Below are 27,946 nucleotides of genomic sequence, written 5' to 3'. Positions count from 1 at the left end.
TTTTTTTTAAATGTATATAGTAGTTACACCTAATGGAGTGAAATGGTGGAGAAAGTTTAGAGTGGTTGGTTAATTTAGACTGCGATAACCACCAAGTCTGAAAATTCAGACTGATAAAAAAGAACGTGCACTAGAACCTGAAGTATCTGTCTACATTTGAAAATAAGTATTACACTTTCTTGTCATTGATTAATTCACTCAGCCAATAAGCATGAAGCTCCTACTGTGTGCGGAACACACTCTAGGAAGCCTCTTCCATTTGCACAGGCTAAACAACAAAAAAAAGAGGGGATAACTTTGGGAGGCCGAGACGGGCGGATCACAAGGTCAGCAGATGGAGACTATCCTGGTTGGTTAACACAGTGAAACCCCGTCTCTACTAAAAAATACAAAAAACTAGCCGAACGAGTTGGGGGGCACCTGTGGTCTCAGCTACTCGGGAGGCTGACGCAGGAGAATGGCGTAAACCCGGGAGGTGGAGCTTGCAGTGAGCCGAGATCCGGCCACTGCACTCCAGCCTGGGCGACACAGCGAGACTCCACCTCAAAAAAAAAAAAAAAAAAAGAGGGGATAAAATGGAAAGTTAGAAGACCTTGGTTTTAGTGCTATAACTTGATTAGATAGCTTAGCTTCCTGAGCTTCAGTTGTTTCCTTTACCATCTATATAATGCCTGCCAGGGTTGTTGGGAGAACAGTGTGTATTGAAATACATAGAAAACCATAAAGCACTATAGACATTAACTATTTAATATAACGAATAAGTATAGGAAAAAAGCACTTGCCCTTTATGTCCTCTTCATTAAGGGCTTGATTTCCCTGACTTTGCAAAGTCACTAGAGTGAAGTAAACACCTTTCCTTTCCAATAATTCTTCATGGGTGCCTCTTTCCACTGCAGCGCCATGTTCAAAACCAATGATAGTATCTGCAGCTTTGACCGTAGACAAGCGATGAGCAACTGAAATAATTGTGTGCCCATGCTGAATCTGTAAGAATGTGCAGTGCACCATTAAACAAAACTGTAAGACAGAGCTGACACTGACCTTCGGATCATTTCAGAATCCATAGGAAAGTTACATCTTTGATTCCTGGGAATATTCTTAAACAGGCTGTGCAGACATTAGAAAAGGCCAGCACATTTTCTTGCCGCCATAAACCCCAACACACACTGGCCCTGTTGCTGCCATTAATCAACAGCTAAAATTTTTTTTTAGGTAATTTAAAAAATATCATAAGCTAATCTTCACAAGATTTAAACTTTTACATGTGTAGCTTTTGGAAACAAATTATAACTTTCTTCTGTTCAACTGTGAGGAAGATTGTAGTCAGCTAATATTTTCTAAACGATCAGACTAGATGCATGAACCCATGTAGTATCAACTGCTCCCATCCCTCCCACCCTACAAGGAGCTGCCTTTCCTGCAGCAGCACAAGCATTTCCACATGGACCTGTCAAATGGACTGAGACTTCCACAAACCTTACTCAGTGCTTCTTGCACCATGGCCTCACTCTCATTGTCCAGAGCTGAGGTGGCCATGTCCAATAGCAGAATCTTGGGATTTCGGATGAGGGCTCTGGCGATGGCTACCCTTTGTTTCTGGCCGCCACTCATCTGGCCTCCTCCTTCTCCAACAAGGGTGTCAAATTGCTAAGTGGAAGGTGACACCAGTCATGAAGGGAAAAGAATTTGATGGCTTCTGACAGTGATCCACTACAATGTCCTTTCTATTATAGCTTTCTTCTCAAGCACGAATTCTCACTGCTGCGACTTCCACTGAAAGAAATTTCCCTTCCCCAGACAGGTTATTGTCTAATCAATATTTATGTGTGAAATAAAAAAATTGATTTATGCTTTTATTCCAGGGTTTACTGGGCTATGTAAATGTTCCTCTTTAGCTCAACTTCAAATAAGATTTTCAACCAAATAAAATTGGTCATGGTCCTAAATATCTATCTTAGAGGATTAAAGCACAGAGCAAATCCTTGTCTCTTTTCTCTTGTTAGACAACACAGCAAAGCATAATGCAAAGGCTGTTTTTATATTATGAATAAAAGGTCAAACTAGCTTTATAAGGATTATCATTGACAGAAGATGGTTACTGATTATCTCACAGGTCTAGCACAACATTGGAATCTAATAATTAGGTATTAACAGTCAGACACTTATCTTACTTATTACTAACCAACATGAATTGAGCCCCTACTGTGAATAAAGCATGGTGCTGAGCTTTTTACACATAACATCTCTTTTAGTTCTCATAGATACCTTATGAGGCAGGTGCTGCTATTCGCAACTGATGAATACACTGGGCCCAAAGAATTAAAGTAACTTGAGAAAGTTCATAAAGCCTATAAATAGAGAAGCTGGGATTTGTATCAAGGCAGTCTGATTCTAAAGTTTTATACTCTTCAACTACTAGGCTATATCATAGCCACAGCTGCAATCCTATTCATAAAGAGAATTTAGAAGGCTGAAAGGGAAGTGTTCAAGATCACTGACTCTGAAGGCAGACCACCTCATTATGAACCTTGTCTTTCCACTTACACGCTGTATAATCTTGAGCAAGCTCTTTGACCTCTTAGAACCTCAGTTTTCCATCTGTAGATGGAGATAATAATATTAGCTGCTTAAGAGGGCTGTTGTGAGGATTTAATGAGTTAATAGATGTGAAGTGCTTAGAACAGTGCCTGGTATGTAGTAAGAACCGTACACATGTTACCTCTTTACAATAACTCTTCTTTGACTTAGCAGACCATCGGTGGCAAAATCCATTTAAGTATAATGCTGAGGAGTTGGCTTTTGCAGTTGTTGTTGCTTAGAATGGAGATATACAAAGAATTGTTTTTGACACAATATTAGCTGCCTAAGCACAAGACAATTATAAGAGTAGACGTCATTAGATTATTGTGCAAGTTATTGCAACATGACGTTTAGCATCTGCTTAGACAAATGCTTAATAAAAGGAATAAGGACACTGTATCTATGTCAAAGGAGTTTTAAAAAAGATAGTTCCCCATTTTGGTAGATGTTTAATATATTACCAACAAAGGGAGCTTTTCAAAAGAAAACTTCCTTTTTTGGTAGATTTGAACATATTAACAGTGTATTTTCAGATGAAAGGAAAAACTCATGGTACTTTTTCAGACATGAAACTAAAATATGGCTTAAGAATTTAATTACTTGGGAATCATATGAAAAGAAATGTGTATAATTGTGCCACTTTTTTTCCTTCTATGACATCTTGGTTTCTCCCAGGAATGTACAGCTAGGGTACCTGTGGCAGGTCCATGATGAAGTTGTACGCATTGGCCTCCTTGGCAGCTTGGACTATGTCTTCCATTGTTGCATCTTCTCTGCCGTAGCGAATATTTTCTGCAATGGTGGTAGAAAACAGAACTGGCTCTTGCTCCACGATCCCAATCTGATCTCTAAGCCACTGAATGTTAAGAGAGCGAATGTCATGGCCATCCACGGTCACCTAGAGAGCATGGGCACAACATCACAACTTTTGGAACCTCTCAGGGTTCTGAATCATAATATTATGTCATACTTGACCAGTGGGCAGAAAAAATAGAGGCCAATAAGATTCTAATGGAAACAATTCCTCTTGAAATGTGGTTCTTTATGTAAGGATGATAATATGTAATTGAAATCAAGTACAGCTGCAGAACAATTCATTGTAGAAACATAAATGATGTAAATAAAGGTCACTTAATTTAACACCACTGGCCCAGGAATGGACAAATTTTTGATTCCAGTAAAGAGTAGAGTCAGTTATTCACTATATTTTAAATATTTTTATATCTTTTGAGTTTTGATGAAAATGGACTCAAAAGATACAGTAAAAATAAACAATGATCCCTATCTTGTATATATGGTTTATAGTAAGTCTTATTTCTGGCCAGATTCATCAAATAACACTTTGCTGTTAAAAGCAAGTGAAACTATCAGTGGGAGCAAATAAAATCACTATTAGTAAAATATAAAATCTTATATCAAGAAACTATGATTTCTATATATCCAGAGTGCAGTTATAGTAGTATGTAGTGAAGAATACCCAATCAGAGAGGAGATGTCTGTGAAAAAGGAAAACTCTGTTATATTTGCCATGCCTGTGTAATATTATATGCATGATAGAGAACTCATTTTGTTGAAGCCATTAAATACACAGTTAAACGATTCCGTCTCAAGGCATCAAGGAGACGCTGACAAGAATGATTTTGAGACAGAGTGAAAAGAGCACGGGCTTTGGAACCAAACACACCTGGATTCAATCCTGACTTGATCATTTACCTGCTGAATGACCCTAGACAAGTCTCCATCTCTCTGACTCTCTGCTTCCTTGTTTGTCAAATGGGCCTATGTACCTTTGGGGGTCATTGTGACAATAAGCAATTATTTCAATAAAGTATCTGAGACATAATATGTGATAAATAAATGGCAATTACTAATACTAATTTTTCTTAGTTACTTAGGACTGCTATGTCTTAATTTCAAGTCCTGTTATTATTCCTATATTTAGTGTTTGGAGAACTTAAGGACACAATAACATTTTTGTTATAATACAAAGAAAAAAGTGGAATAGATAGTTCACTGAAGAGGCATCGATAGCATTTTAAATGTACAGTTATTTATAGTCAAGCGATGGGGATACATTCTGAGAAATGAGTCCTCAGGCGGTTTCATCATTGGCGAACATCACAGTGTAGTTACACAAATTTAGATGGTGTATATATATATATTTCCAAATGTCCTAGCACCATTACTAAAATCAATCATTTCTCTTAACTTGATCTGCAATGCCAACATGAAGTGACGTATGTCAGATTTCTATATATGGTCCATCATAATCTTACAGAACCACCATCATATATGAAATCCATCACTGACTGAAATGTTGTTATGCCACACCTGACTGTATCTGCACATTCAGTTACATTACACAGTGAATGGAATTGACTGGTTATTCATTGAACACTGTTACCATGTAGGGAGCATGTCCCATCAATTCAGTAACAAATCATTAAGTTAACTATGCATGCCAGGGCAGTCTCAATATATGCCACGCCTTTCTGTTTGATCAATATGCTGCCATTTGCCCTTTACTGTCCCATGTATTGAGGAGTTTCTGGAAGACACTCACCATTCCTTCACAGGGATCATAGAATCGCTGAATGAGCTGCAGTGCTGTACTTTTTCCAGCTCCACTGGGTCCTACCAGAGCTGTCATTTCCCCTGGTTTAATGACCATGTTGAGGTTATTTAGAATCTGGAGAAGAAAGAACACAGCAAAGTTCAGATTGTCACTGTTTACCAAATCAAACAATTGGGCTACAAGTGCAGATGCTTTTTGTGGATACTCGGTGTCCGTGTGTTTACGTATGCCCCCAAAGCAATGTCCACTGATATCCATCTATAACCAGCAAAAGAAGACATTGGCAAGGATGAGGTTTTGGCATTTAGCACATTACTTAATTATTTAACTGAGAGCCATGACCAAGAAATGAAATGATGTACATTAACACAGGTGAAGTAAATAAGACATGTTAACTTTTGAAATTATGTTCCAAAATCTAATTTAAAATATTCCTGACATACTAGGATAAGGAAACTATGCCAATTAGTTAAAGAAAAAAAAACCATTAAGTTAGAAATATAGTACTAATTTACTGATCATGGATTAACAGTAAGGTAATTTGTAGATTTTAAGCCGTCCTTCTTGTGTATGGTGTATGAACATAACATTTGAATAAACTTACTTAATAAATATTCATGGTGTGTTTCCTAGGTAGAGACTGAATGCTGGCTAGTAGGTCTTGCGAGGAAAGAATGAGAAGCTAATTCATAACTATCTGTCAAATATTTTCACCAATTAAGAGGTGATTTTTGTACTGATTATGGAAAATGTGTTTTGGGGTCCTCTGTGTCACAAAATCTCACACCTTTCATTTCACACTAGGAGTCAAACTTGCAAATACATTTTCACTTATTGGTCTGTATTGGACTGTAAGCTCCCAGGGCAAGCAGGCATCAAAAGTGCTTGTTTATCATTACAGGCCGGTACAATCTAGCACACAGAGGGTTAAAAACATACTTGTACTATGAATAAATACATATAGGTTTAAGTAAGGAGATTTTATTTCGCTATTAAAAGTAATGGCAAAAACCATAATTACTTTCCACCAACTTAATATAAGCTTTAACTATCCATTCAAAAATATTTACTGAGTGTGTACTACTTTGTAATTTATAGCTTATAAAGCACCTTTACATATGTTACAACATTTGATGTTTAGGTAGATATGTAATAGATAATAAAAATATACTTTAAGTATGGAATCAGAATATATATTTACTTATGTTTTATATATTTACGTATATAATGTAGGTAAATAGAGATATACACTTACATTTGTACATTTGTCATATATATTTATAGATATATTTACCACATACCGATAATGTAGGTATGTATATATAGATATAAAATATAGGTAAATATATATTTATATATCATATATTTATGTATTATATACTAAAAATATTATATAAATTTTACCTGCATTTTATGTATATGTTTACCTTCTTTCTGTATATATTCATATATTAAAACAGAGAATGATATATATATATATATATATGATAGGTATGTAGTGTCAGAGTTAAGTTATGCTAACAAAATGGGATTTAGTTCTGTGCAGATAACAGAAATATTATTAAGAGAGAGTAGCTAGAGATACTCTGTTGAAAATGAGGAATAAGTGTAATTTCAAAGCCAATTTATTCAGGGGTAGTAGATCCTAATTTTCCTGTAGAGTAAATTGCCTTTAAAGATAATTTAAAGGTAAGAAATTAATTTTTTTCACCATGTGCCCTGAACAAGACACGAGAGCATAATATCACAAGGATACCTTCCTATAAGGGCTGACGCAGTGGCCCTAGTGAATTTACAGATGGGAAGTAAAAACCTACATAATGGTAGCTTTCCTTTGCCACTTCATACCGTACACTTGGTGTCCTCCACTTTCTGCAGACTCTACGAAGGTTGGGAGGAACCTGTGCTTCTTGATTGTTCTAACTGCCTTGTCATTTATCTAGCACGTGCATAGAAAGACAGGACCTGCCACTCATTTCAACAGAGCGTCCTATGGTTCTTTTAGCCTGAATGTGCTGCCAGACTGTGTCCCAACCAGGGGATTTGCACATTATGGTTATCACAAAGGAATGTGGTGTGTTGCCTGAGATGAGCCAACACCGGAGGATACTTCCAGAGAAATACACCTCTATTCCCTATTCCTGGGAACTGAGTCAGGCTTCAGAAAATGAGCAATTTGTGGTTATGCAAATAAATCATCAAAGAATAAAACATCTATTGTTCTGGGGAAAAGACCAGCACTCACCTTCACCTCTGGTCTGGAAGGATAGTGGAAGGTCACATTATGGAATTCAATTTCACCCTTGATTCGATCCAACTTGTAACCATCTTCTGACATGCAGTCAATGATGGGTTTCTGGAGTGAAATACAAAAGGGACACAGTGTAAATTCAAACTAAGATGCACAACTCAATTCAAATTGTAAATTCAAACTGTCTCTGCAATGTTTTATCTGGTTGTTGCTCTGCTTTATGAGTAAATTCAAATGAAGATGTATATATTTATTGTGCCTCTTAGTTTGCATGTATCTTAATTTGAATTTACTTTGAGCAACAACCAGATAAAACATTGCAGAGATGTGCCAAAGATATTTACACATTAAACATTTATTAATAATAGTGAGAATAATCACAACTTATTGAGATATTATGTATTAACATAATACATATTTAATTAATTTATTTAATTGTTATTACTTATTGACTTATTACTGAGATATTATATGTGTACTATTATATAATACATATTATATAATACATATGTTGTATTAATATTATAAATGTATAATATATGTTAACAATATTATAATATATTTTTTATTACTATATTACTAAGATAATACAGGAGACAACGTACAAGGTGTTTTCATACTTTTATTTACATAATTGTCACCATGACCAAACCAGACAGGTGATATGCCCATTTTTCAGTTGAAGAAGTGGAGAAATTGCAGAGAGATTAAGTTTCTAGGACCATGCAACTAATCAACCAATCTGGGGTCCAAGGGTATTCTTTTGAGTATCCATGGTAGATGATGATTAAAACTGAGTGTTCCTAAATGATGTCTTCAAGTGCTACCAACTTTCAATTCTTGTCCTGAATTTCACCTCTTTTGCTAAGCAAGAAGCCCAATCTAGAGATTAACCACTCTGGTTAATCAGAGCAAAGTGAGGGCATCCTCCTGCTACCAGAACACTCCAGCATCATCTTCTTCCCTTGTCCATAACTGGTGATGGAAATTCATCACTGTATTAGTCCATTTTCACACCGCTATAAAGAATACCTGAGACTGGGTAATTTATAAAGAAAAGAGTTTTAATTGATTCACAGTTCCAAATGGCTGGGGAGGCCTGAGGAAACTAACAACCACGGTTGAAGGCAAAGGGGAAGCAAAGCACGTCTTACATGGTGGCAGGAGACAAAGCGCGTAGGGGAAACTGCCACTTTTAAACGGTCAGATCTCATGAGAACTCCCTCACTATCACAAGAACAGTGTGGGGGAAAATGCTCCTATGATCCAATGACTTCCCACCAGGCCCGTCCCTCGACACATGGGGATTACAGTTCCAGAGAAGATTTGGGTGGGGACATAAAGCCAAACCGTATCAATCACTTTAGCTCTATTTAAGAGTATAATGTAATCTGCCTCCTTATTGGGTTGCTAATAAAGATAATAATTTTTAAATGCCTTAATTTTTTAGTTTCAGGGCACTTTTAGTCATCATCTTATTTGAGCATATAACAACCTTAAGAAAGAGGTAGAATTTGAATAAATCGACATCAACTTTTTTTCTTTTTCAGAGGCAGGGTTTCATTCTGTCACCTAGGCCAGAGTGCAGTGGTGTGATCATAGCTCACTGCATCTTCAAACTCCTGGGCTTAGGCCATCCTCACATGTCAACCTCTTGACTAGTTGGGACTATAGGCATGTGCCGTGACATCCAGCTACTTTTAAAATTTTTTGTAGAGACAGGGTTGCCCAGGCGTGTCTCAAACTCCTGGACTCAAGCTATCCTCCTGACTTGGCCTCCCAAAGTGCTGGGATTACAGGTGTGAGCCACCATGCCTGGCCATTGATGAACATTTTTATGTGGTTTTCAACAATCTCTTTGTATATGAAACCCCAAATTATAAAACAGATAAAGCAATGAGTCAGTTCCTTAGTAGGTTACAACTTCACTGTTTGGCAAAAAAGTATCAAACAGGGGACAGGGAACCAAACAGGTTCAGGGAACCCACAAATCACCTCTGGATTTCCAGGGCTTGCTTTGGACTCGGCTCAGGGCATTTTTTTTTTTTTTTAGGAGAGAAAGAGCAACAGATTGCCAACTTCCCCTTCTGTTTATTTGTTTTTTGAGACAGGTTCTTACTCTGTTGCCCAGGCTGGAGTGCAGTGGCGCAATCATGGCTCACTGTAGCCTCAGCCACCCTGGGCTCAGGTGATCCTCCCACCTCAACCTCTTAAATAGCTGGGACTACAGGCACATGCCACTGTGGCTGGCTAATTTTTGTGTTCTTAGTAGAGACAGGTCTTCACCATGTTTCCCAGGCTGGTCTTGAACTCCTGGGCTCAGGCGACCCACAAACCTTGGCATCCCAAAGTATTGGGATTACAGGCAAGAGCCACCATGCCTGGAGTGTTCTTGGATTTTGACTCCCTAGCTTGGCCTCCAGTGTGCTTCCATAGACTAATCAATAAAATCCCTTTTTGCCATATTTAGAAGATAAGCGAATTTTATGGACATGGCCTTGAAGTCCTGCATGGTATGGCCCTTCCCATGCCTCCAGCCTCTGCCCCTTGTTCACTCTATTCAGTTGCACTGGGCTTGTTTCAGCTTCTTTAAATCAGCAACCTTTCCCAGCTTGGGGGCCTCTCTTCCATGAATACCCTCCCTGCTCTTACTTCCCATACCCCACCCCTTCCAATCCTCCTATGCATGGCTGACTCTTCTTCAGTTCTCTGCTCAAATGCTGCATCCTCAGAGATAGCATTGGCTGTCACCACCAAGCAATTTAAAGACTCCTTCCCCCGCCCCAGTCGCTGTCACATTGCCCTATTTCATTTCCTTTGTTTACTTACCACTCTGTTATTGTCTTATCTTTGAATGTACATACTTCTTTACTGCCTGTCCTCTCCCAGCATGAGTAAAGAACAGGGTTCTTACTTGTTTTCTTTTGCATTCACTCCCTTGAGGCAGGAGAATTGCTTGAACCCAGGAGGCAGAGGTTGCAGTGAGCTAAGATTGTGCCACTGCACTCCAGCCTGGGCAACAAGAGCGAAACTCCATCTCAAAAAAAAAAAAAAGAATTGGCACCAGCACATGATAGCATTTAATATAATAAGTGTTGCTGAATTAAGGGCCTTGTGATAGCTTCTATTTTTAACATTAAGGTAAATTCTTAATGGGTGTTCTGCCCCCAGCCCCCACCCGTTAATGGACTTTACTTTTGGCTTTTACATACCCTGTCTATTGTCTCAAAAATGCTGGTGGCTGCTGCACGTCCAGTTGCAAAGGCTTCCAAACAAGGAGAGGCATTGCCAAGATTTAAAGCTCCTACTATGACACTGAGGAAAATCTGAAATGAAAAGAGAGAGAGATTTTTCATGTGTTTTTGTTAATGTATAAATAGTAATTACTATCATTTGAGTCATCCATGTTAGAGAGTTATCAGAAATTTCTTCTGTGGGTTCGAAAGCTAGCTCTTTGGCTGTTTGGAAATACCCAAAATAGTTTTGTTCTGTAAAGCATCTCCAATTTTCCACTGTTATGATTCAGAAGATCACTTTATTTTTTACTGAATATTACTCTTCTACAAAGTAGAACTGTTTTGAAATGAGTAAGAAGTCTAAGCAAGGTAGTATGTAGACCCAAAGTGGACTTGAATAGTGATTTGATCATTGAATTCATTATATAATCAACCTTATAGTGATTTTCTGGTTAAAGGGTTGCCTAAAACAACACAGACACTAAGATCAGCCTGACTATTCTAGAGGCTGGTACATGCAAAACCAACCTGCTACTGCTGTTACCGCTATACTAATGCTGCTATTATAGTAGTCACTGGGATAACTACTGCAACTACTATGAATAACAGTAATAATAACAATAATAACAGGTATGTTTCTAAGTGTTCTAGCTGTATTATTTCATTTTATCCTTACAACAGAAGAGTGAACAGACAGGTATGGAGGCTCCTAATTTGCATTAGGTTACAACACGTCATAAGTAGTAGAGCAGAATTTGAATCCAGGCTTTTGACTGCCATTCTACCTAGCTCCCAGACTCACCTGTTGCTGGCTGCATGCAGGAGGAGTGATCAGGTTCCTGTGCAGACTTGGGGCAGCTGTTCTTTGACTCACCAATGCAGTCATCTCATTACCTTAGGGGAAGGCTACCTGATCATACCCAGATGTTCCTACCAAATAGCACTCTGTTTTATTTATATCAGCACTGTTTATAAAGGTGAGGAAGAGGCAATAAGGCAAATCCTCAAGTTGGCCTCCAGAAGGAATACCAGTCTCCTCTCTACCCTGTCAACCAAAGAATGGTCCTACTCTTGTGACTCGCATAGAGGATGTTTCATTGGCTACAGTCTACTGTCAAGCCAAAGAGTGGCCCTGCATGAATGTAGTCTTTTTCAGGTAATCAAATGATCCTGGTCTGTGATGGTTTCCATAGGCCAGACCCTTCCCATTTGTTCTATCACACTGGGGCAAATTGCCCGAGTCTCTCCTGCTTCTCTTTCTTCCTTGTGGCTGCAGTGGCTGAACCATGGAAAGTCTCAGAGCCTCTCAGCCATGTCTCTCCCTCTTCAGTAACCTCTTCATTCCACACATTAGGATGATTAACAGGGCCAGGGCTGCCCTACGTGGGTGGTGGGTTAGCCCACTCACGCTTTCTCCCTAGAGTCCTAGCCTATGCATAGGGACAAAAATTATCTCTTCATCTCCTTTTCCTCAATTATGGCATGTGGTTCCTCCCATAGGCAGATTATGTAATCTTTCAAGCCCCCATTTCTTCATCTGCAACACAGGGATAATGATAGCATATATTTCATAGGATTATTACAAGGATCAAATGAGATAATGTGTGTAAGGATGATTAATCCAGTGCTAGTCACTTCAATGGTAGTAATGATGTTGGTGATAATGATGCTGACAGTGAAGAAAGTATTGAGGTCCCACACTTAGGAGGTGGTAAAGGGACAGACAGAACACTTCTTATGGTCTAATTTAGTTTCAGACCACACGCATCAGAGTTTTTCCTACCTCAGCAAAGGAACCTTCCATTTGCCCTAGATCCAGGGCCAGCAAACATTTTCTGCAAAAGGGCCAAATAAGTGTTTTAGGCTTTTCAGGTCATATGGGCTCTGAAGTAATTACTCAACTCTGCCATGTAGTATAAAAGCAGCCACAGACATATATAAATAAATGACCGTGGCTCTGTCCCAGTAAAATGTTATTTATAAAAACAGGCGGTGAGCTGGATTTGGCCTGTTAGCCATAGTTTGCTGACTCCTGGCTGACTGGAGGCCTAAATTGAAGTTTGGGGTCCAGCTCTTTGAACGGCTCTCTGGAGCGGGAGGAGTAAGTGAGACGGGACAAAAGCACATTCCCAAACCATCACAGTAGCTAGCAACATCCCAATAAGCCATCACTTGTCACTCTGAACATCATATTCTTTAGCCCTGTGAACAGCAGAAGTAGTGTAGACAGAAAGATGGGAAGAGAGACTGCTGTGGAACAATCAAGCTATGGGTGTGCTGGAGAAAAACAGGTCCATGGCCCCTGGGAAGACAGAGTCAGAGGCAGGAAAACAGTGGTTAATAGGTGCCAAAGTCAGGGAGACCTGAGTTCAAATCCCTCTCAATGTCACTTGGCACATATTTCTTGACCTCATGGCCTCAATTTCATTTTTAAGTGGTAGTATAATGACACCAATTACAGAATGAGACTGAGAGCATTACATGCAGTAATTTTGTTACATAATACATAACTCAGTGCTTGACACTTTATATATACTGAATGAATGTCACTCTCCATTATGTGATTATTTTTATTAATGAATTCTGAAACTCAAGAGGGTCATGAAAGAACAACCTTCTGCACCATTCAGGTCCCCTTTGTCTTTCCCTACCAGACTACAGGGTGTATTTTTTCCTCTGTGTACAAGTGATACTAATTACAGTCACTTATGTGAACTACTTACCATTTATGCCCAATTACCATGCAGCCAGTGATGATTTTGTGCATCACAAAATGTACTAGATTAATCAAATTGTTAATTAGTTTTGTGGATTAAAACACTCAACTCAGCCCATGCACACTCAGCCTTCATAGTTTGCTGCTCAGAAGTTTGGCCAAGACCTCACTGAAAGAGAGAGAGAGAGAGAGACACACACACACACACACACACACACACACACACACAGAGACAGAGAGAGAGAGAGAGAGAGAGAACAAGGAGTATAGTGTTAAAGAATGCATTTCATCTTCCCAAAGGAAATTTTCTCTTAAGATATAAGCAGACGCTTACAGAAAGATGTTGGGAGTAACAGGTTAATAATTAGTGATTAAAGTGTTAGAGACCCATAGTATGCCATGCCTGCACATAGCAAGGACTCAAGAAATAATCAGTTGAAAGAATAAATTATTTACAAAAGTTAGAGTAGCTCACTGTACAATGGGCAGAAAATTTAAAGATGAGAGCCATAAAATTGGATTCCTACTACAGACGGTTACCAAAGGGCTTTTCATTCAAGTGCTTCCAGTTGGAATTGTATATTATTTGATTTTCAATTTACCAATTCACTTTTCCCTCTGAACCATTATTATTGTATACCTCTATCCTCTCCTTGTAGGCATGGAACAAAGGGAAAAATAAGTTTTCTCAATGTTTGTCTTCTTGCGTAGTAAGTATATATAAGCAGCTAGGACTAAGGCCAACTACTGATATCCCTAGTTTGGTAAATGTCAAAGTTCTTAGGAGGAATTGGATTAATAAAGACAAGGGACTATAGTTACAGTTTGGACCTGCAATACTTCACTGGCTTTTCCAATCTGCAAAAAATGTATCTAAGTTGTTAAGAAGTGGTTAAATTATAAAATTGGTAACACTTCCCATCCATACTATCTCTTTAAAGTTTACAAAACACATTAACCTGTATTATCGTATTTATTTCCTTTAACAAAGTTCAAAAAATGTTAGCCGTTCATGTTGCAAAGATAAACTGAATTGAAAAGGTTGTTCTTTGTGTATTATCATGTTTAATGAAATAAAGTCCGTGACTTGGAATGATTATGGTTTAACCTCTGGTAATCACTTCCATTTGCAAATCAAAATCCTACTCAATTTTCCCAGGCAATGTATTTATCTTAAAGCAGTAGATCATGAATTTTAAGCTTTCAACTAGCAAATTTCTGGTTTACAAGGTTTTGATATTTTTCATTGTTTGCTCTATCTACCCAGAATCTGGAGCTAAAAAATTTTACTTAAGAATTTGATATAAAACTACTCGCCATCTACTTGCAGGCCAAATGAAACAAATATTTCATTTTTTGCTTCCCTGACCTCATAGATCTTACTGTCTGAGGGTGGAAAAGGAGGGGCACAAGGGTAAATAAGCTTTGAAAAAAAGGTACAGCAAATCACAAAAGAGAATAAAAAATGGGTGAGCGTAAAAGGCCTGACTGGGAAAGTGGCATTTAGTTGAGAATTCAAACAATGATCAGAGTCCAACTGCAACAAGAGAGAGTCATAAGCTAAGGAGGAAAGGCCTTGGGAGAGGGAGCAGGATAAGAAGCCTTCCTTGACCCCAGTCACAGCTGGTTATCCTGCTATTCACTGTCAAGGTTCTCCGTCCTCTGTAGCATGTCTCTATTTGTCTGTATTCATTTACATGGTTACTTATTTACTGCTTTTCTTCTCCATTAAACTGTAAATTCCATCAAGGCAAAAAAGAAAACCCCACATTTCTGTTGCTCACTGTTGAATCCCCGGCATTTTCTAAGTGTCTGGCACATAGCAGATGCTGAATAATTACTTATTGAATGAATAACTGGAAGGACAATGAAAATTAAAGGCATTAGCTACTTTAGCACAAGTAAGCAATAAAGTACATTTGTAGTACCTGTTCAGTTAAGGATGTTATTGACCTGGCATTTTAGTAACTCATTATGTTTCACAAATACCTTTATTAGTACGTATCTTGGACTATCATAAAGCTCAGTTATGTGAGCTGTTAATTTTTAGCTGAGAGATCACTGACTTTCCATTTTCATGGTATATTTTCTTTTGGACTCAGTCAGAAAATCATTTCATAGCTATAAAGTCTTCAGTTAATCTGAAATTATTAAATTGTGGGTTTCATCAATTCAAATGTTTAGCATCTCTTTACTATAAAATGTATAAGTATTACTTTTCTCTATAAAATTTCTAGAAGATAACATTGGAAAAACCCTTCTATACTTTGGCTTAGGCAAAGTTTTCATGACCAAGAACCCAAAAGCAAATGCAATAAAACAAAGATAAATAGGTGAGACTTAAACTAAAGAGCTTTTTCACAGCATAAGGAACACTCAGCGAGTAAATAGACAACCCACATGATGCGAGAAAATCTTCACAATCTACACATCTGACAAAGGACTAATAACCAGAATCTACAACGAACTCAAAAAGTGGGCTAAGGACACAAATAGACAATTCTCAGAAGAAGATAAACAAATGGCTAACAAACATATGAAAAAAATGCTCAACATTACTAATGATCAGGGAAATGCAAATCAAAACCACAATGTCTCTTGCAAGAATGGCTATACTAAAAAAATCAAAACATAATAGATGTTGGCATGGATGCAGTGAAAAGGAACACTTCTACACTGCTGGTGGGAATGTAAACTAGTACAACTATGGAAAACAGTATGAAAATTCCTTAAATAACTGCATATAGAACTACCATTTGATTCAGTAATCCCACTTGTGGGTATCTACCCAGAGGAATAGAAGTCATTATATAAAAGAGATACTTGCACACACATGTTTATAGCAGAACAATTTACAATTGCAAAACTGTGGAACTAGCCCAAATGCCCATCAATTAACAAGTGGATAAAGAAACTGTGAGATATGTATATATATGATAGAATACTACTCAGCCAGAAAAGGAATGAATTAATGGCATTCACAGCAACCTGGATGGGATTGGAGACTGTTATTCTAAGTGAAGTAACTCAGGAATGGAAAACCAAACATTGTATGTTCTCACTCATAAGTGGAAGCTAAGCTATGAGGATGCAAAGGCATAAGAATGATACAATGAACTTTGGGGACTCAGGAGAAAAGGATAGGAAGGCAGTGAAGGATAAAAGACTACAACTTGGGTTCAGTGTATACTGCTTGGGCAATGGGAGAATCAAAATCTCACAAATCACCACTAAAGGACTTACTCATGTAACCAAATACCACCTGTTTCCCAAAAAACTTATGGAAATAAAAAAAAAATTTCTGTTAAGGTATTACTAGTTTCCGCAGACAGACTCCATAAAATCATTGACGCTTTTTTCCTGAAGACATCAAAGTAATAAACAAAATATCTAATCCATGGACTTTTCTGAGATACCAGAAGGAAATGTTATGTCTTGGTCAATAAGTCAAGGTACCTGGACGAGGGTTCCTGGTGTATATTCTCCTTCATCCAGGACAAGTGTGGAGCCGTACCAGAAGGCCAGTGCATAACACAAAAAGATGAGACACCACACGAATCCCGTAAAGAATCCCATCACTATCCCTTTTCTAATTCCCCAACGCTGGGCAAACACAAGATTTTTCTCATACCTGTGAAGAGAAAACATTTGAGCCAATTTCAGCAGAAACTTATATATAAGCTCAAGTTATAATGTTTAAGACAGGCCATGATGCAGGGGTTTTACAAAATGATCATAAAATCATCCCAAACACAGCAACTTTAGGAAGAAAAATCTCCAACAACCTTTGTGTAGTTTTTTCAAGTTTGTTTTAACCTGACAATGAAACATGTTGAAAGGACGATACTTAACAAAGCTGCCTGATTGCTGCTTGGATTGCATAGTGAGGTAAGCTTGGCCCCAAGAGAAAAAGAATTTTCAACATAAATGTATGAACAAGAGAGATCTAGTATTACTTGTGTTTGAAGTGTTTCCTTGAGTCACATGACATGTCCTTATCAGAAAATAATGCAACTGGTTCCAAATAAGCAGACCAGACTATTTTGTTTCTAGTTCCCCAGGCTTGGAACTAGTGTTTGCACCAACTCATCTACAACTCAGCCATCTTCCCTGTGGCTGAGATGCTGTGTTGTGACATACAGGTCAGGTTCACAGCCATGAGACATGGGTAACTGAAACTATGTAGAAGTCCAGTGCAAGGAATAGGTTTCAGTAATTCTATGATCTAGCCATTAACAATGGGCATTGTCTCATATATAGCTCAGGCATTCTGAAACTACCTTCCTACATCTCAAGAATTGAATTCATGGAGAACTTTTAACCTTTTGCAGGACCCAAACTGAAGGTCTATCCTATGTTTGTTACCATTTTTAAAACACTACACCGCCTCTTTTATTGACAATAAAAGATAATGTCTTTCATGGTGGAAGAAATATGCTACTGAAATTTTTACAAGAAATAAGGAACCTCACTCCACAAACCAAAAGAAATGGGGAAAAGAGGATAATAAGAGGTTGTAAATCCTATTAATCTTTTTTACTTGGTGGATTTGGTAGCAACTGAGAATAACACCATCTTACCAAATCTATAACACATAAAGTAAGATTTTCTATTCAGTTGATAGTTATTTTATAAAATCAAAGCATGGCAAATAGTAAGTACTCAATAAATACCAGATAAATTAAAGAATAAACAAAATTACATTTTAGACAGCAGTATTATTTTGGCCATTTGGGTTTTTCTTTTCATTGAGAGTTAACCTCTAGAATAATGATCTATAATTTATCAACACTAATTTGTTTTTTGAGACAGGGTCTCACTCTGTCATCCAGGCTGGAGTGCAGTAGCATGATCACAGCTCACTGCAACCTCAGCCTCCCCAGAATCAGGTGATCCTCCCACCTCAGCCTCCAGAGTTGCTGGGACTACAGGTGCACACCACCATGTCTGGTTAATTTTTGTATTTTTTTGTAGAGATGAGGTTTCACCACGTTGCCCATGCTGGTCTCAAACTCCTGGCCTCAAGCAACCCACCTGCCTTGGCCGTCCAAAGTGCTGGGATTACAGGTGTGAGCCACCGTGCCCAGCCTGTTTGACTAAATTGAAACCTTATCAGACATTTTAATTCATGTAGCATGGTACCTGAATAAAATGTGTTTAATTAAAAGGTGTTCAATAAAATGTGTGAAATAGCATTTTGAATCATGCCAGCATTTCTTTGTTATTTTTTAATTGACAAAAGTTACATATATCTGTGGTATACAATATGATGGTTTGAAGTATGTATAAATTGTGGAATGGCTAAATCAAGATAATTAACATACGCATTACCTCACATACTTACATTGTGTGTGTGTGTGTGTGTGTGTATGTGTGTGTGTGTATGTGGTGAGAACACTTACCTTTTACCTGCCCCCTTCCCCTCAAACCCCCTAGTACCGTTCTGCTCTCTGCTTCTGTGAGTTCAACTCTGTCAGTGATATCATGGGGTATTTTTCTGTGCCTGGATTATTTCACTTAACATAATGTCCTCCAGGTTCATCATGTTGCTACAAATAACAGTATTTTCTTCTTTTTCAAGACTGAATAGTATTTTATTGAATGTGGCATGTAAATTTACACACACCATATTTTCTTCATTCACTTGTCTTCATTCACTTCATTCACTTGTCTGTTGATGGGTGCTTGATTCCATAGCTTGGCTATTATGAATAATGTTGCAGTGAACATAAGAGAACAGATATCTCTTGACATACTGATTTCATTTCCTTTGGATATATACCCAATAGTGGGGATGCTGGATCATATGGTAGTTCTATTTTCCATTTTTTGAGGAATCCCCATACTCTTTGGCTGTACTGATTTACTTTCTCACCAAAAGCGATCTGTGTAACAGGGTTTCATTTTCCCCATATACTTGCCAACACTTGGTATCTTTCTTCTTTTTATAATGGCCATTCTTACAGATATAAGATGATATCTCATTGTGGTTTTAACTTGTGTTTCCTTGATGATTAGTGATGTGTGACATCTTTTCACATACCTGTTGTATGTTTCTTTTTGTATATTTCTATTTGTATGTTTTCTTTTGAGAAATGTCTATTCAGGTCTTTTGACCATTTTTTAATCAGGGTGTTTTCTTGTCATTGAGTTGTTTGTGTTTCTTATATGTATTGGATATTAACCCCTTATCAGATGTATGGTTTACAAATATTTTCTCTCATTCTGTAAATTGCCTCTTCACTCTGTTGATTGTTTCCTTTCTGAAGCTTTTTAGTTTGATGTAATCCCATCTGTCTATTTTTGCTTTTGTTACCTGCCCTTTTGTGGTCGTGCCAAAAAAATCATTGCCCAGACCAATGTCATAGAGCTTATTTCCTATGCTTTCTTCTAGTAATTTTTCAGTTTTACTTCCTACATTGAAGACTTTAATCCATTTTGAGTTGATATTTGCGTATAGTGTGAGATAAGGACCAAATTTCATTTTTCTGCATGTGAATGTCCAGTTTCCCCAACATCGTCTATTGAAGAGACTGCCCTTTCCTCGTGGTGTGTTTTTGGCCTCTATATTGAAAATCAATTGACTATAAATGCATGGACTTCTTTCTGGGCTCTCCATTCTTTTTCACTGGTCTATGTGTCTGTTTCTATGACAGTCCATGCTGTTTTGATTACTATAGTAATCAAATAGTCAAATAATCTAATAATAATCTACTACTTTCTAGTAGATTTTGAGATCAGGTAACATGATGCCTCCAGCTTTGTTCTTCTTGTTCAGGATTGCTTTTGCTATTCAAGGTTTTTTGTGGTTGCATAAGAAATGGCAAGAATGGGTATTTTTGTCTTGTTCCTATCTTAGTAGGAAAAGCTTTCAAATTCTCACTGTTGAGTATGATTTAGCTGTGGGCTTGTCATATGTGACCTTTATTGTATTGAGGTACATTCTTTTTATACCTAATTTGTTGAGAGCTTCTATCAGGAAAGGATGTTGAATTTTGTTAAATGCTTTTTCAACATCTATTGAGATAACCATATGGTTTTGTCTTTCATTCTGTTAATGTGGTATATTACATTTATTGACATGCCTATATTGAACTATCCTTACATCCTAGGGATAAATCCTAGGATCATGGTGAATGATTCTTTTCATGTGCTATTCAATTTGGTTTACTAGTATTTTTGTTGAGCATTTTCATATCCATGTTTATCATGGATATTGGCCTTTGATTGTCTTGTAGTATCCTTTTCTGGCTTTGGTATCAAGGTAATATTGGCCTTGTAAAATGAGTGTGAAGTATTTTCTCCTCTTTAATTTTGTGGAAGAATTTGAGGAGGACTGGTACTAGTTTTTCTTTAAATGTCTGTTAAAATTCAGCAGTGAAGCTATCAGGTTCTGGGCTTTTCTTTCATAGAAGACTTTTTATTACTGATTCAATCTCCTTACTCATTATTGGTATGTTCAGATTTATTTCTCTTTATTTTTCCATGATTCAACCTTGGTAGGTTATATTTTTCTAGGAATTTATCCATTTCTTCTAGGTCATCCAATTTGTTGGCATTTGTTTTTAGTAGTCTCTTATGATCCTTTGTACTTCTGTGGTGTCAGTTGTAATGTCTCATGTAGACTTTTCTTTAATGACAGCAAACAGCATTATAGACTGATATGAGGTATAATACGTGTACATAAATACCATCAGAGTTTGAAATAAATATGTACTCTAAGTTGGCTTTCTAAAAATTGCCAACTGCAACATCTTTAAAAGCATACTGCTAAAGGCTTGGAACTTCTTATAGTGCTTTGACCAATCTAAATCTCTCTGCTTAGCTCCCTCTTGAACAAGTACTTCCTCTGGAGGCCGTAGACCAAGGTGGGTCTGCCACTTTGCACAGACTGAGAGATTCAGGGTACTACACTGATTGATGAAATTAGGGAAAGAATCAGATCCCAATTAACCAACCTTTCAACCTCTCTTTTCTCACCACCAAAAGCAGCCACCGTTCTCATTGATGAAATGACTTCATCAGCCACCACCCCTGCTTTAGCATAGGCCTTCAGTTCATAGTCCGTAAACTTGGACACACTCTAAAAATCAAAAAGAAGAAAAGAAAATGCGAAGTCCAAGAAATTAAGTCAGTCAGTCTGTCATTTAGATTCATTTAGCATGTGGCATGGTTTAATACAATATCAGATTCTCACTGTAACATCATTGACAGGAGGAAGAAATCTCGTCCAGATTTGGTCTATGGTAAGCTTCATTCAGGGTTGTTTGTTTGTTAATATATCAAAATGACCCTACTAAAAGTAAGAACCTCCTCACAGAATAAGTTCCAAATAGGACATTCTGTGAGACTAAAGTGTTTCAGTCATTATACTAATAAAGTGTTAAGTTAGACCATGTCATAGTTCATTGCTATTAGCCAAAGGCCATTGCATAATTTATAGACAAATGCCAGAGACACATGCAGATATCATGACTGGGTCTAATATATGGCATATAACATATAGAGTATAGGCATGATGTTGAGAGATGATTCCAGATGATTCCAGAAAAGAAAATTCATTTTCACTCAGTTGGAGATGCTCAACTATGTGGTTTTCATTTTTACAAAAGAAAATGAAAAGACATCTGTACTTAATAGTAGACACATTACTTTTTCTAAAATTGACTTTGATTGATTCCTAGTCAAAATGAACCCCCAAAGAAACCCCTGGCACAGATAAATAAGAAGAGGAAAAATATTGCAGAAGATCAACTAGTTCAGAAATATAAAAAAATATATAATACCCAGATTAAGGGAGTTTATCTTCCAGTAGTTTTTCCAAACTTTTAGCAGCAAAACTCTTATCAAAATCTTAGATGGAATTCTAAGATGTAAGTTAAGTAAGTATTCATAGTAGTTTTAAAAAACAATATATTTATTTCATCAAAGTACATTTTATAAAACATGTGAATAAAAAATGTAACAGTAAGGAAAGTGAGGCTTTTTTTTTTTTTTTTTTTTAAGAGCCAGGTTCTTGTCCTGTTGCCCAGGCTGGAGTGCAGCAGCATGATTCTAGCTCACTGCAGCATCAAACTCCTGGACTCAAGCATTTCACTGGCCTCAGCCTCCTGGGTATCTGAGACTATAGGCACATGCCACCATGCCTGGCTATTTAAAAAGGTTTTTTTTTGTAGATATGGGGTCTCACTGTGTTACCAAGACTTGAGGCTGTTTTTATTAACAATAAAGTTTACATTTGAGCCCAGTGAAGTTGCTTGTATAGTTTGCTTTATAGTTGCTTGTAGAAGTTTGTTGTATAAGAACAAGCATACACAGACTTGAAAGCAAGACAGGACATGTGCAGACCTACAACATTCCAAATCAGTGACATGTTTATGAGAAGCTAGAAATGGGTACTGAGATGACTAGAGAAGCTAAGCCTTAGATCTGTTTAAAACCAAGTGAACTGAGCTATGTTTTAACCTCCAACATGTTGAAAGGTGGCCTATGATCCATGTGAGTGTGTATATTACTTTATCACAGGTTTGAAGAAAGAGATTAGTCTATTTGGAAAAAAATGAACAAAATGTTTGCAAAACCCCTGAAGCTCTTCTGTGGAAGTTGAGTGTTCCCTGGAGTATAGCTGGGAAGTGGTTAGTAGGAAAGACTGTTGTAAAGCTTGAATGATGTAGTGGATTGAAAAACATATACATCTCTCTCTAGCAATTGATTCTGCGCCTGACACTGCTTAAATGCATATCGTGGATTATTCCCTGAATCATCATAATGTTTTTGGGAGGTATTATCCCTATTTTAAAGACAAAGAAAGTGAGGTTTTCATGGGTTAAATGGATTTTTCCTGAGTCATACAACCTGTTGGTGGTAGAGCCAAGTGATGACCTAGTGAAATGGAGTGAGCTCTTTGCTATTGTCACTTAAAATCATTTTCCATATTATCTGGGAAATGTTTGAGTAATTTAGTCAGTGGACTGTGAGAATATTTTGCTATTGAGCAATAGGAAATTGGTACCTATTGCTCAATGATGTGTGAGTACGTATGCAGTTTTTCTATTAAATTCTATTCTCATTTATAGCAAATTTTTAGTATGCCTGATCCCATAACGTGCTGTCTAATGTGGCTGCTCTAATAATAATTTCTCAGTCCTTGGGAGTGTTTTTAGCTGATGTGACCCAAAATTCCTATACCTATATGTTGTCCAGGCCTCAATATCTGGGGAACCAAGATAGTGACTGGGATAACTCTTGGAATGGGTCAAATCACTTCTCTCTGGAACAGGTTATCTGAAAGATGAGATGAAATGGATAAGATGAAATGGAGAACACAGTTATGGTTGCAGAAATCCTTCTTATGTGCTTGTTAACGCTCTGTGTCTGTTGTGCCATTTCAGGGAAGTGCCTGAGCTTGGCAGGACATGGGGAACAATAGGCATATTGGAGAGTGAGTGGGGTTTGGAGTCAGAGCCCCTTAGACTTGAATCCTGCTCTGCCAGCGGTGCAGTCCCAGACAAATCCCCTTACCTCTCTGAGCCTAGTTTCTTATATTTAAAATGATGTTAGTGCTCACTTTATAAGATTGTTGTAAGGATTAGAGATAATGACTATTAAGCTCCTAATAGTGCCTAGAGAAACAGTGAATGCTCAATAAATGTACTTGCTGTTAATAAAACAATATTTACCTTATTAAAACATCATTAATCCCTATTCGATGAAATGTCATTTGACACTGGGGAGTAACCTAACAAACTACATGAAAATAGTGATAATTATGTTGCTAACTATACTCAGGAAAAGGGACTCAAACTTCACATTTTTGGTTGTTTATGAGGGCAAATGTCTTCCCATGGAGAAATGCAAAAAGACATTCTTACCAGACCAATGGTGGCTGCTCCAATCCCAATGAGAGGGCTGACAGAAATAATAACCAAGGTCAATTTCCAACCCCTGAAAAATCCCAACAGGAACCCACAGATGGTCGAGGTCATGCGCTGAATGAAAAGGGCCATTTGGTCAGCTATGGCATCATTGATTTTATTAATATCACTAGAAACCAGAAAGATTTTGGTCACTAAAACTGAATTTGATCATTCAAATGTCTTGCCGAAAGTCTCAGTCTTTCCCTTTTAAACATTTCCATCTCTCCATCCCCATCACCCTTGGGTAACATTAATAGCCTCTCAAATCTTGGAAAATTTGCTGCACCTTGGGATGTTATCAAGCCTCTTTCCTCATAGCCAACCAACTTTGTCCTTAATCTAGGTTTCACAACTGGTACTAATTGTTGATAAAGGCTTTTGGCAACCATCTTATTTGTCTTTTTCTTTTACATGGCTAATATCCTTGCTCTTTCTTGAAAAGCCTTTCTTTATGTCTGCTGAAGCCTTTCAGCCTCAAGGTTCTAGTCACATACCTCCTCGTTCATCAGTCTTGTATAATCCCCCAAGAAGTTACACCTTTCTCCCTGTGTTCCCATAACACTGTAATTAATGCTTGTGCATGTGTATGTGTGTGGAATTATTGCATTCTGCTTAGAGGCAGTATAGAGTAGCAGGGAAGAGTGCAGATTCTGGAGCCAGACTAAGAATTTGAATACAAACTCTTGTTGGTTACTTAACCTTTTTGTGGCTCAATTTTCTTGTCTGTAAAATGAGAACAATAATAGAACCTACCCCAGTGGGTAGTAATGAGGATTGAAGTAGTGAATGTATGTAAAGCCTATAGAACAGCGCCTACCATATAATAAACAATATGTGTTAGTTCTGATTATTTGCTTGCATTTCTTATTTCCCCTACTAGGCTGTAAGTGCCTTAAGAGCACACGTACAAGGTAATTGCTACAGAATATTGATTGAATATAATTAAATTAAATTCATATTCCTGAGAACATTTCCTTAACCTCTTGTCCAGATGGATTGAATAGAGCTTGGAACTAAATAGCAAGAAAGAACCTAAGACATCACCCAGATATTAGACCATTGTTTCTGGCGAGGTTAGATAACTGTTCAAGGTCACAGTAAGGAGCAGAGTAAGTGCTGGAAGCTAGGGGTCCTGACTTTCAGTATGCTTTATCTACACTGTAGAGTGACTGTCTTTCAGGGGACCTCAAAATTCAGTTCAGTAGGGTTCAACCAATTCTAATTCCTCTCATTTAGAATTCCTGGGTGGCTTTTAATGACCTAAACCAGGTGTAAACTGGATTTAAATCCAGTTACACCTGGACAGCTAAATAACCTTTTTAACTGTCTTCTATAATACTTCATTTCTAATATTTTAATTAAGGTCTACACACCAAATTGCAGTACCTTGGCTTTCAATTTTTAATGTCCATATTTGACAGTGTATTACCTATGAAAAAGTCATGCCACCTAGGAAAGCCCAATTTAAGAGATGAAACAGGAAAACTGAAAATACTTTTAAATTGTTATTTAATTTAGAAAGAAGAGTTTTATTATCCAAAAATCACACACTAACATACTGTTTTACCAGCTACTTACTCAGAGAATCTTGTATTCAGCTCCCCTACTGAATTGCAGTCAAACCATCCTATTTCCATTCTCATTATTCTCCTAAAGTAAAATTTTCTCATTTTCTGTATCTGACGAGCTGCGGCAATGACCCAAAAGCATATCTGGAAATGGACAAAGGAATGTTTAGCATTGCAGTGTCTGAAATTTTGTTAATTTCTTCTTTTTTTCAGAAGAAAGTACTTTCAATACAACAGTTGAGAAAAAAGGGAAAGTAATTCAGAAAATGCCTCTTCTTGGGAACTAAGGTGTGAGCTCTGTCATCTGCCTGCTAAAAGTGGAGGTAAACAGAACTTTGGGCAGGGTAGCCTGAGATTTGGGTTTGAATCCAGCTCTGACCCTTAAGCAGGTCCATGTCTTCTGGATTTTACCCTACAGAGCTTCACTTTCCTCATGTGTAAAAGAAGGCTCACAGAACCAAAAATAAGGCATTATTGTTCTTAAATAACTATTTTTTCACGCCATTTCTGAGTGAATTTCCCCCCGAAAGACCTGTTTAGGAGCATTCATGCATAGTTTTCAGGCAATAATTTTCAAGAAATGTAAGACAAAAATTATGACATTAGCATAAATCTAATCTGCTGATAGATTTTCCCAAACTATTAAAAAAGCCTGTTATTAAAATTCCCAATGCCTAAATGGGAAAAATTGATTCATTTATCTTTACAAACACCACTGCCTGGAATTCTTGAATGAATGGGAAGGAATTCATTATTTTCTACAAAAGAAAGCAAAAGATAAAATATTTTCTTTCTTAACAAGGGTTAAGTACCTCCAAGCCCTTCCATAACTTAAATCTAAAATATGCTCTAGATTCAGCTTTTCAGGATTTGGGTTGGAATGCAGTTTGGTGAGACTTTAGCAATGCGAGAAAAGAAAGTAAATTTTGTTTTCCTCTATCTCCCCTCCCCACTTTCTTCAAGCTACTCAACTACCCCCTACAAACACACCTGCAAATGTCCATTTCTGGATATAGAAGAGAGGATGAAGTAGGAAAAGGCAGGGGAGGACAGGACATTACAACTACGAGTCTATTATTCATCTCTCTGGACAACCACTTGCATCCTCCTAAGTTGTCCACCTGAGAGAAGAATCCCTACCCATTCTCTCATGTCCTCTGGAAATAAACTGTAGTTCTTAGGGCTTCTGATTAGCCTAAAGGGTAGCAACACGTTGCATCTCATTGTAATGTCTTTGAGGTCAGATATTGATCCATAAATTATATGGAGGAGTTACTAACTTGAATATATCCTGTGATAAGTACTGCGACAGCAATTCCAGCATAGTAACTGGCAAATTTGATCATTTCGCTCTCAATGTTCAGCAACCTTTAAAAGAGGGAAAAGAATGTTCATACTTGCAAGTAGGATCAAGCTAAGACAGATTACATTTGTGGATATAGAGGGATTTAAAATATATATATATATTTAAAATATATGTCATATATTTTAAATATATATTATATATAATATATATAATAGATACACTATATATAGTATATTTCTATTAAACATAAGTAAGACATTTTATCTATGCAAAATTATAATAAATCCAACCAAATTTCTAAATAGTACCAATCACAGAAAATATGCATATCCCCTTCATTTTTATAGGCAAAGATGCTGGGACCATGAAATAATTAATTAGCAGTCGTTGGAAGCCAGGATGCCCTAAATGGCAGCCCAGGGCTTGGTCCACTTTAGTCTCTTTCATGCATACTCATTATGCAGTGATACAGCAATCATAGGTAAGAAGGATTTTCAAAAGCCAGACAGGTTGTCTGAAAAGAAACTGATAGAATGATGTGTGCTGTAAATCAGGAGGCTTACTCTTACCTCTTCTAGGAATGCAAGCCAGCTTTTCAACTTCTCTATCTCAGAGTGACACTGAAAAATGTGCCTGTTATCTTCCCATGGGAGAGAAAAGTGTTTTATTAGCCCTGTCTTTTTGCTGACTACAGCCTAAGCTTCATTCACCAGGACAATTTCTAAGGTTGAAGCCAAAGACACTTGTGGGAAATAGCAAGAAGAAAAGTAGCAAAGAAAAATACTTCGGCATTTTTCC

At 37.4% G+C, this 27,946-nt stretch overlaps 1 protein-coding gene across 1 annotated transcript in view; it reads right to left on the bottom strand.

Moving 5' to 3' along the window:
• Positions 1 to 27,946, bottom strand: part of ABCB11 (ATP binding cassette subfamily B member 11) — a 122,369-nt gene that overhangs the window by 57,668 nt on the left and 36,755 nt on the right. Inside the window, exons 6-16 of the mRNA XM_017854467.1 lie at positions 27,123 to 27,210; positions 25,853 to 25,986; positions 24,230 to 24,401; positions 21,317 to 21,441; positions 16,815 to 16,989; positions 10,619 to 10,732; positions 7,401 to 7,511; positions 5,144 to 5,269; positions 3,275 to 3,478; positions 1,477 to 1,647; positions 779 to 984 (exon numbers count right to left, since the gene is read on the bottom strand). Of these exons, the coding sequence (XP_017709956.1) occupies positions 779 to 984; positions 1,477 to 1,647; positions 3,275 to 3,478; positions 5,144 to 5,269; positions 7,401 to 7,511; positions 10,619 to 10,732; positions 16,815 to 16,989; positions 21,317 to 21,441; positions 24,230 to 24,401; positions 25,853 to 25,986; positions 27,123 to 27,210 (1,626 nt within the window). The remainder of the gene's footprint in view (positions 1 to 778; positions 985 to 1,476; positions 1,648 to 3,274; positions 3,479 to 5,143; positions 5,270 to 7,400; positions 7,512 to 10,618; positions 10,733 to 16,814; positions 16,990 to 21,316; positions 21,442 to 24,229; positions 24,402 to 25,852; positions 25,987 to 27,122; positions 27,211 to 27,946) is intronic.

The sequence above is a fragment of the Rhinopithecus bieti genome, unplaced genomic scaffold (genome assembly GCF_001698545.2).
Source record: "Rhinopithecus bieti isolate Rb0 unplaced genomic scaffold, ASM169854v2 scaffold_37314, whole genome shotgun sequence".
NCBI classification, from domain to species: Eukaryota; Metazoa; Chordata; class Mammalia; order Primates; family Cercopithecidae; genus Rhinopithecus; species Rhinopithecus bieti.
Note: the sequence above shows the minus strand (reverse complement) of the source record. Positions and strands in the feature narration are given on the sequence as shown.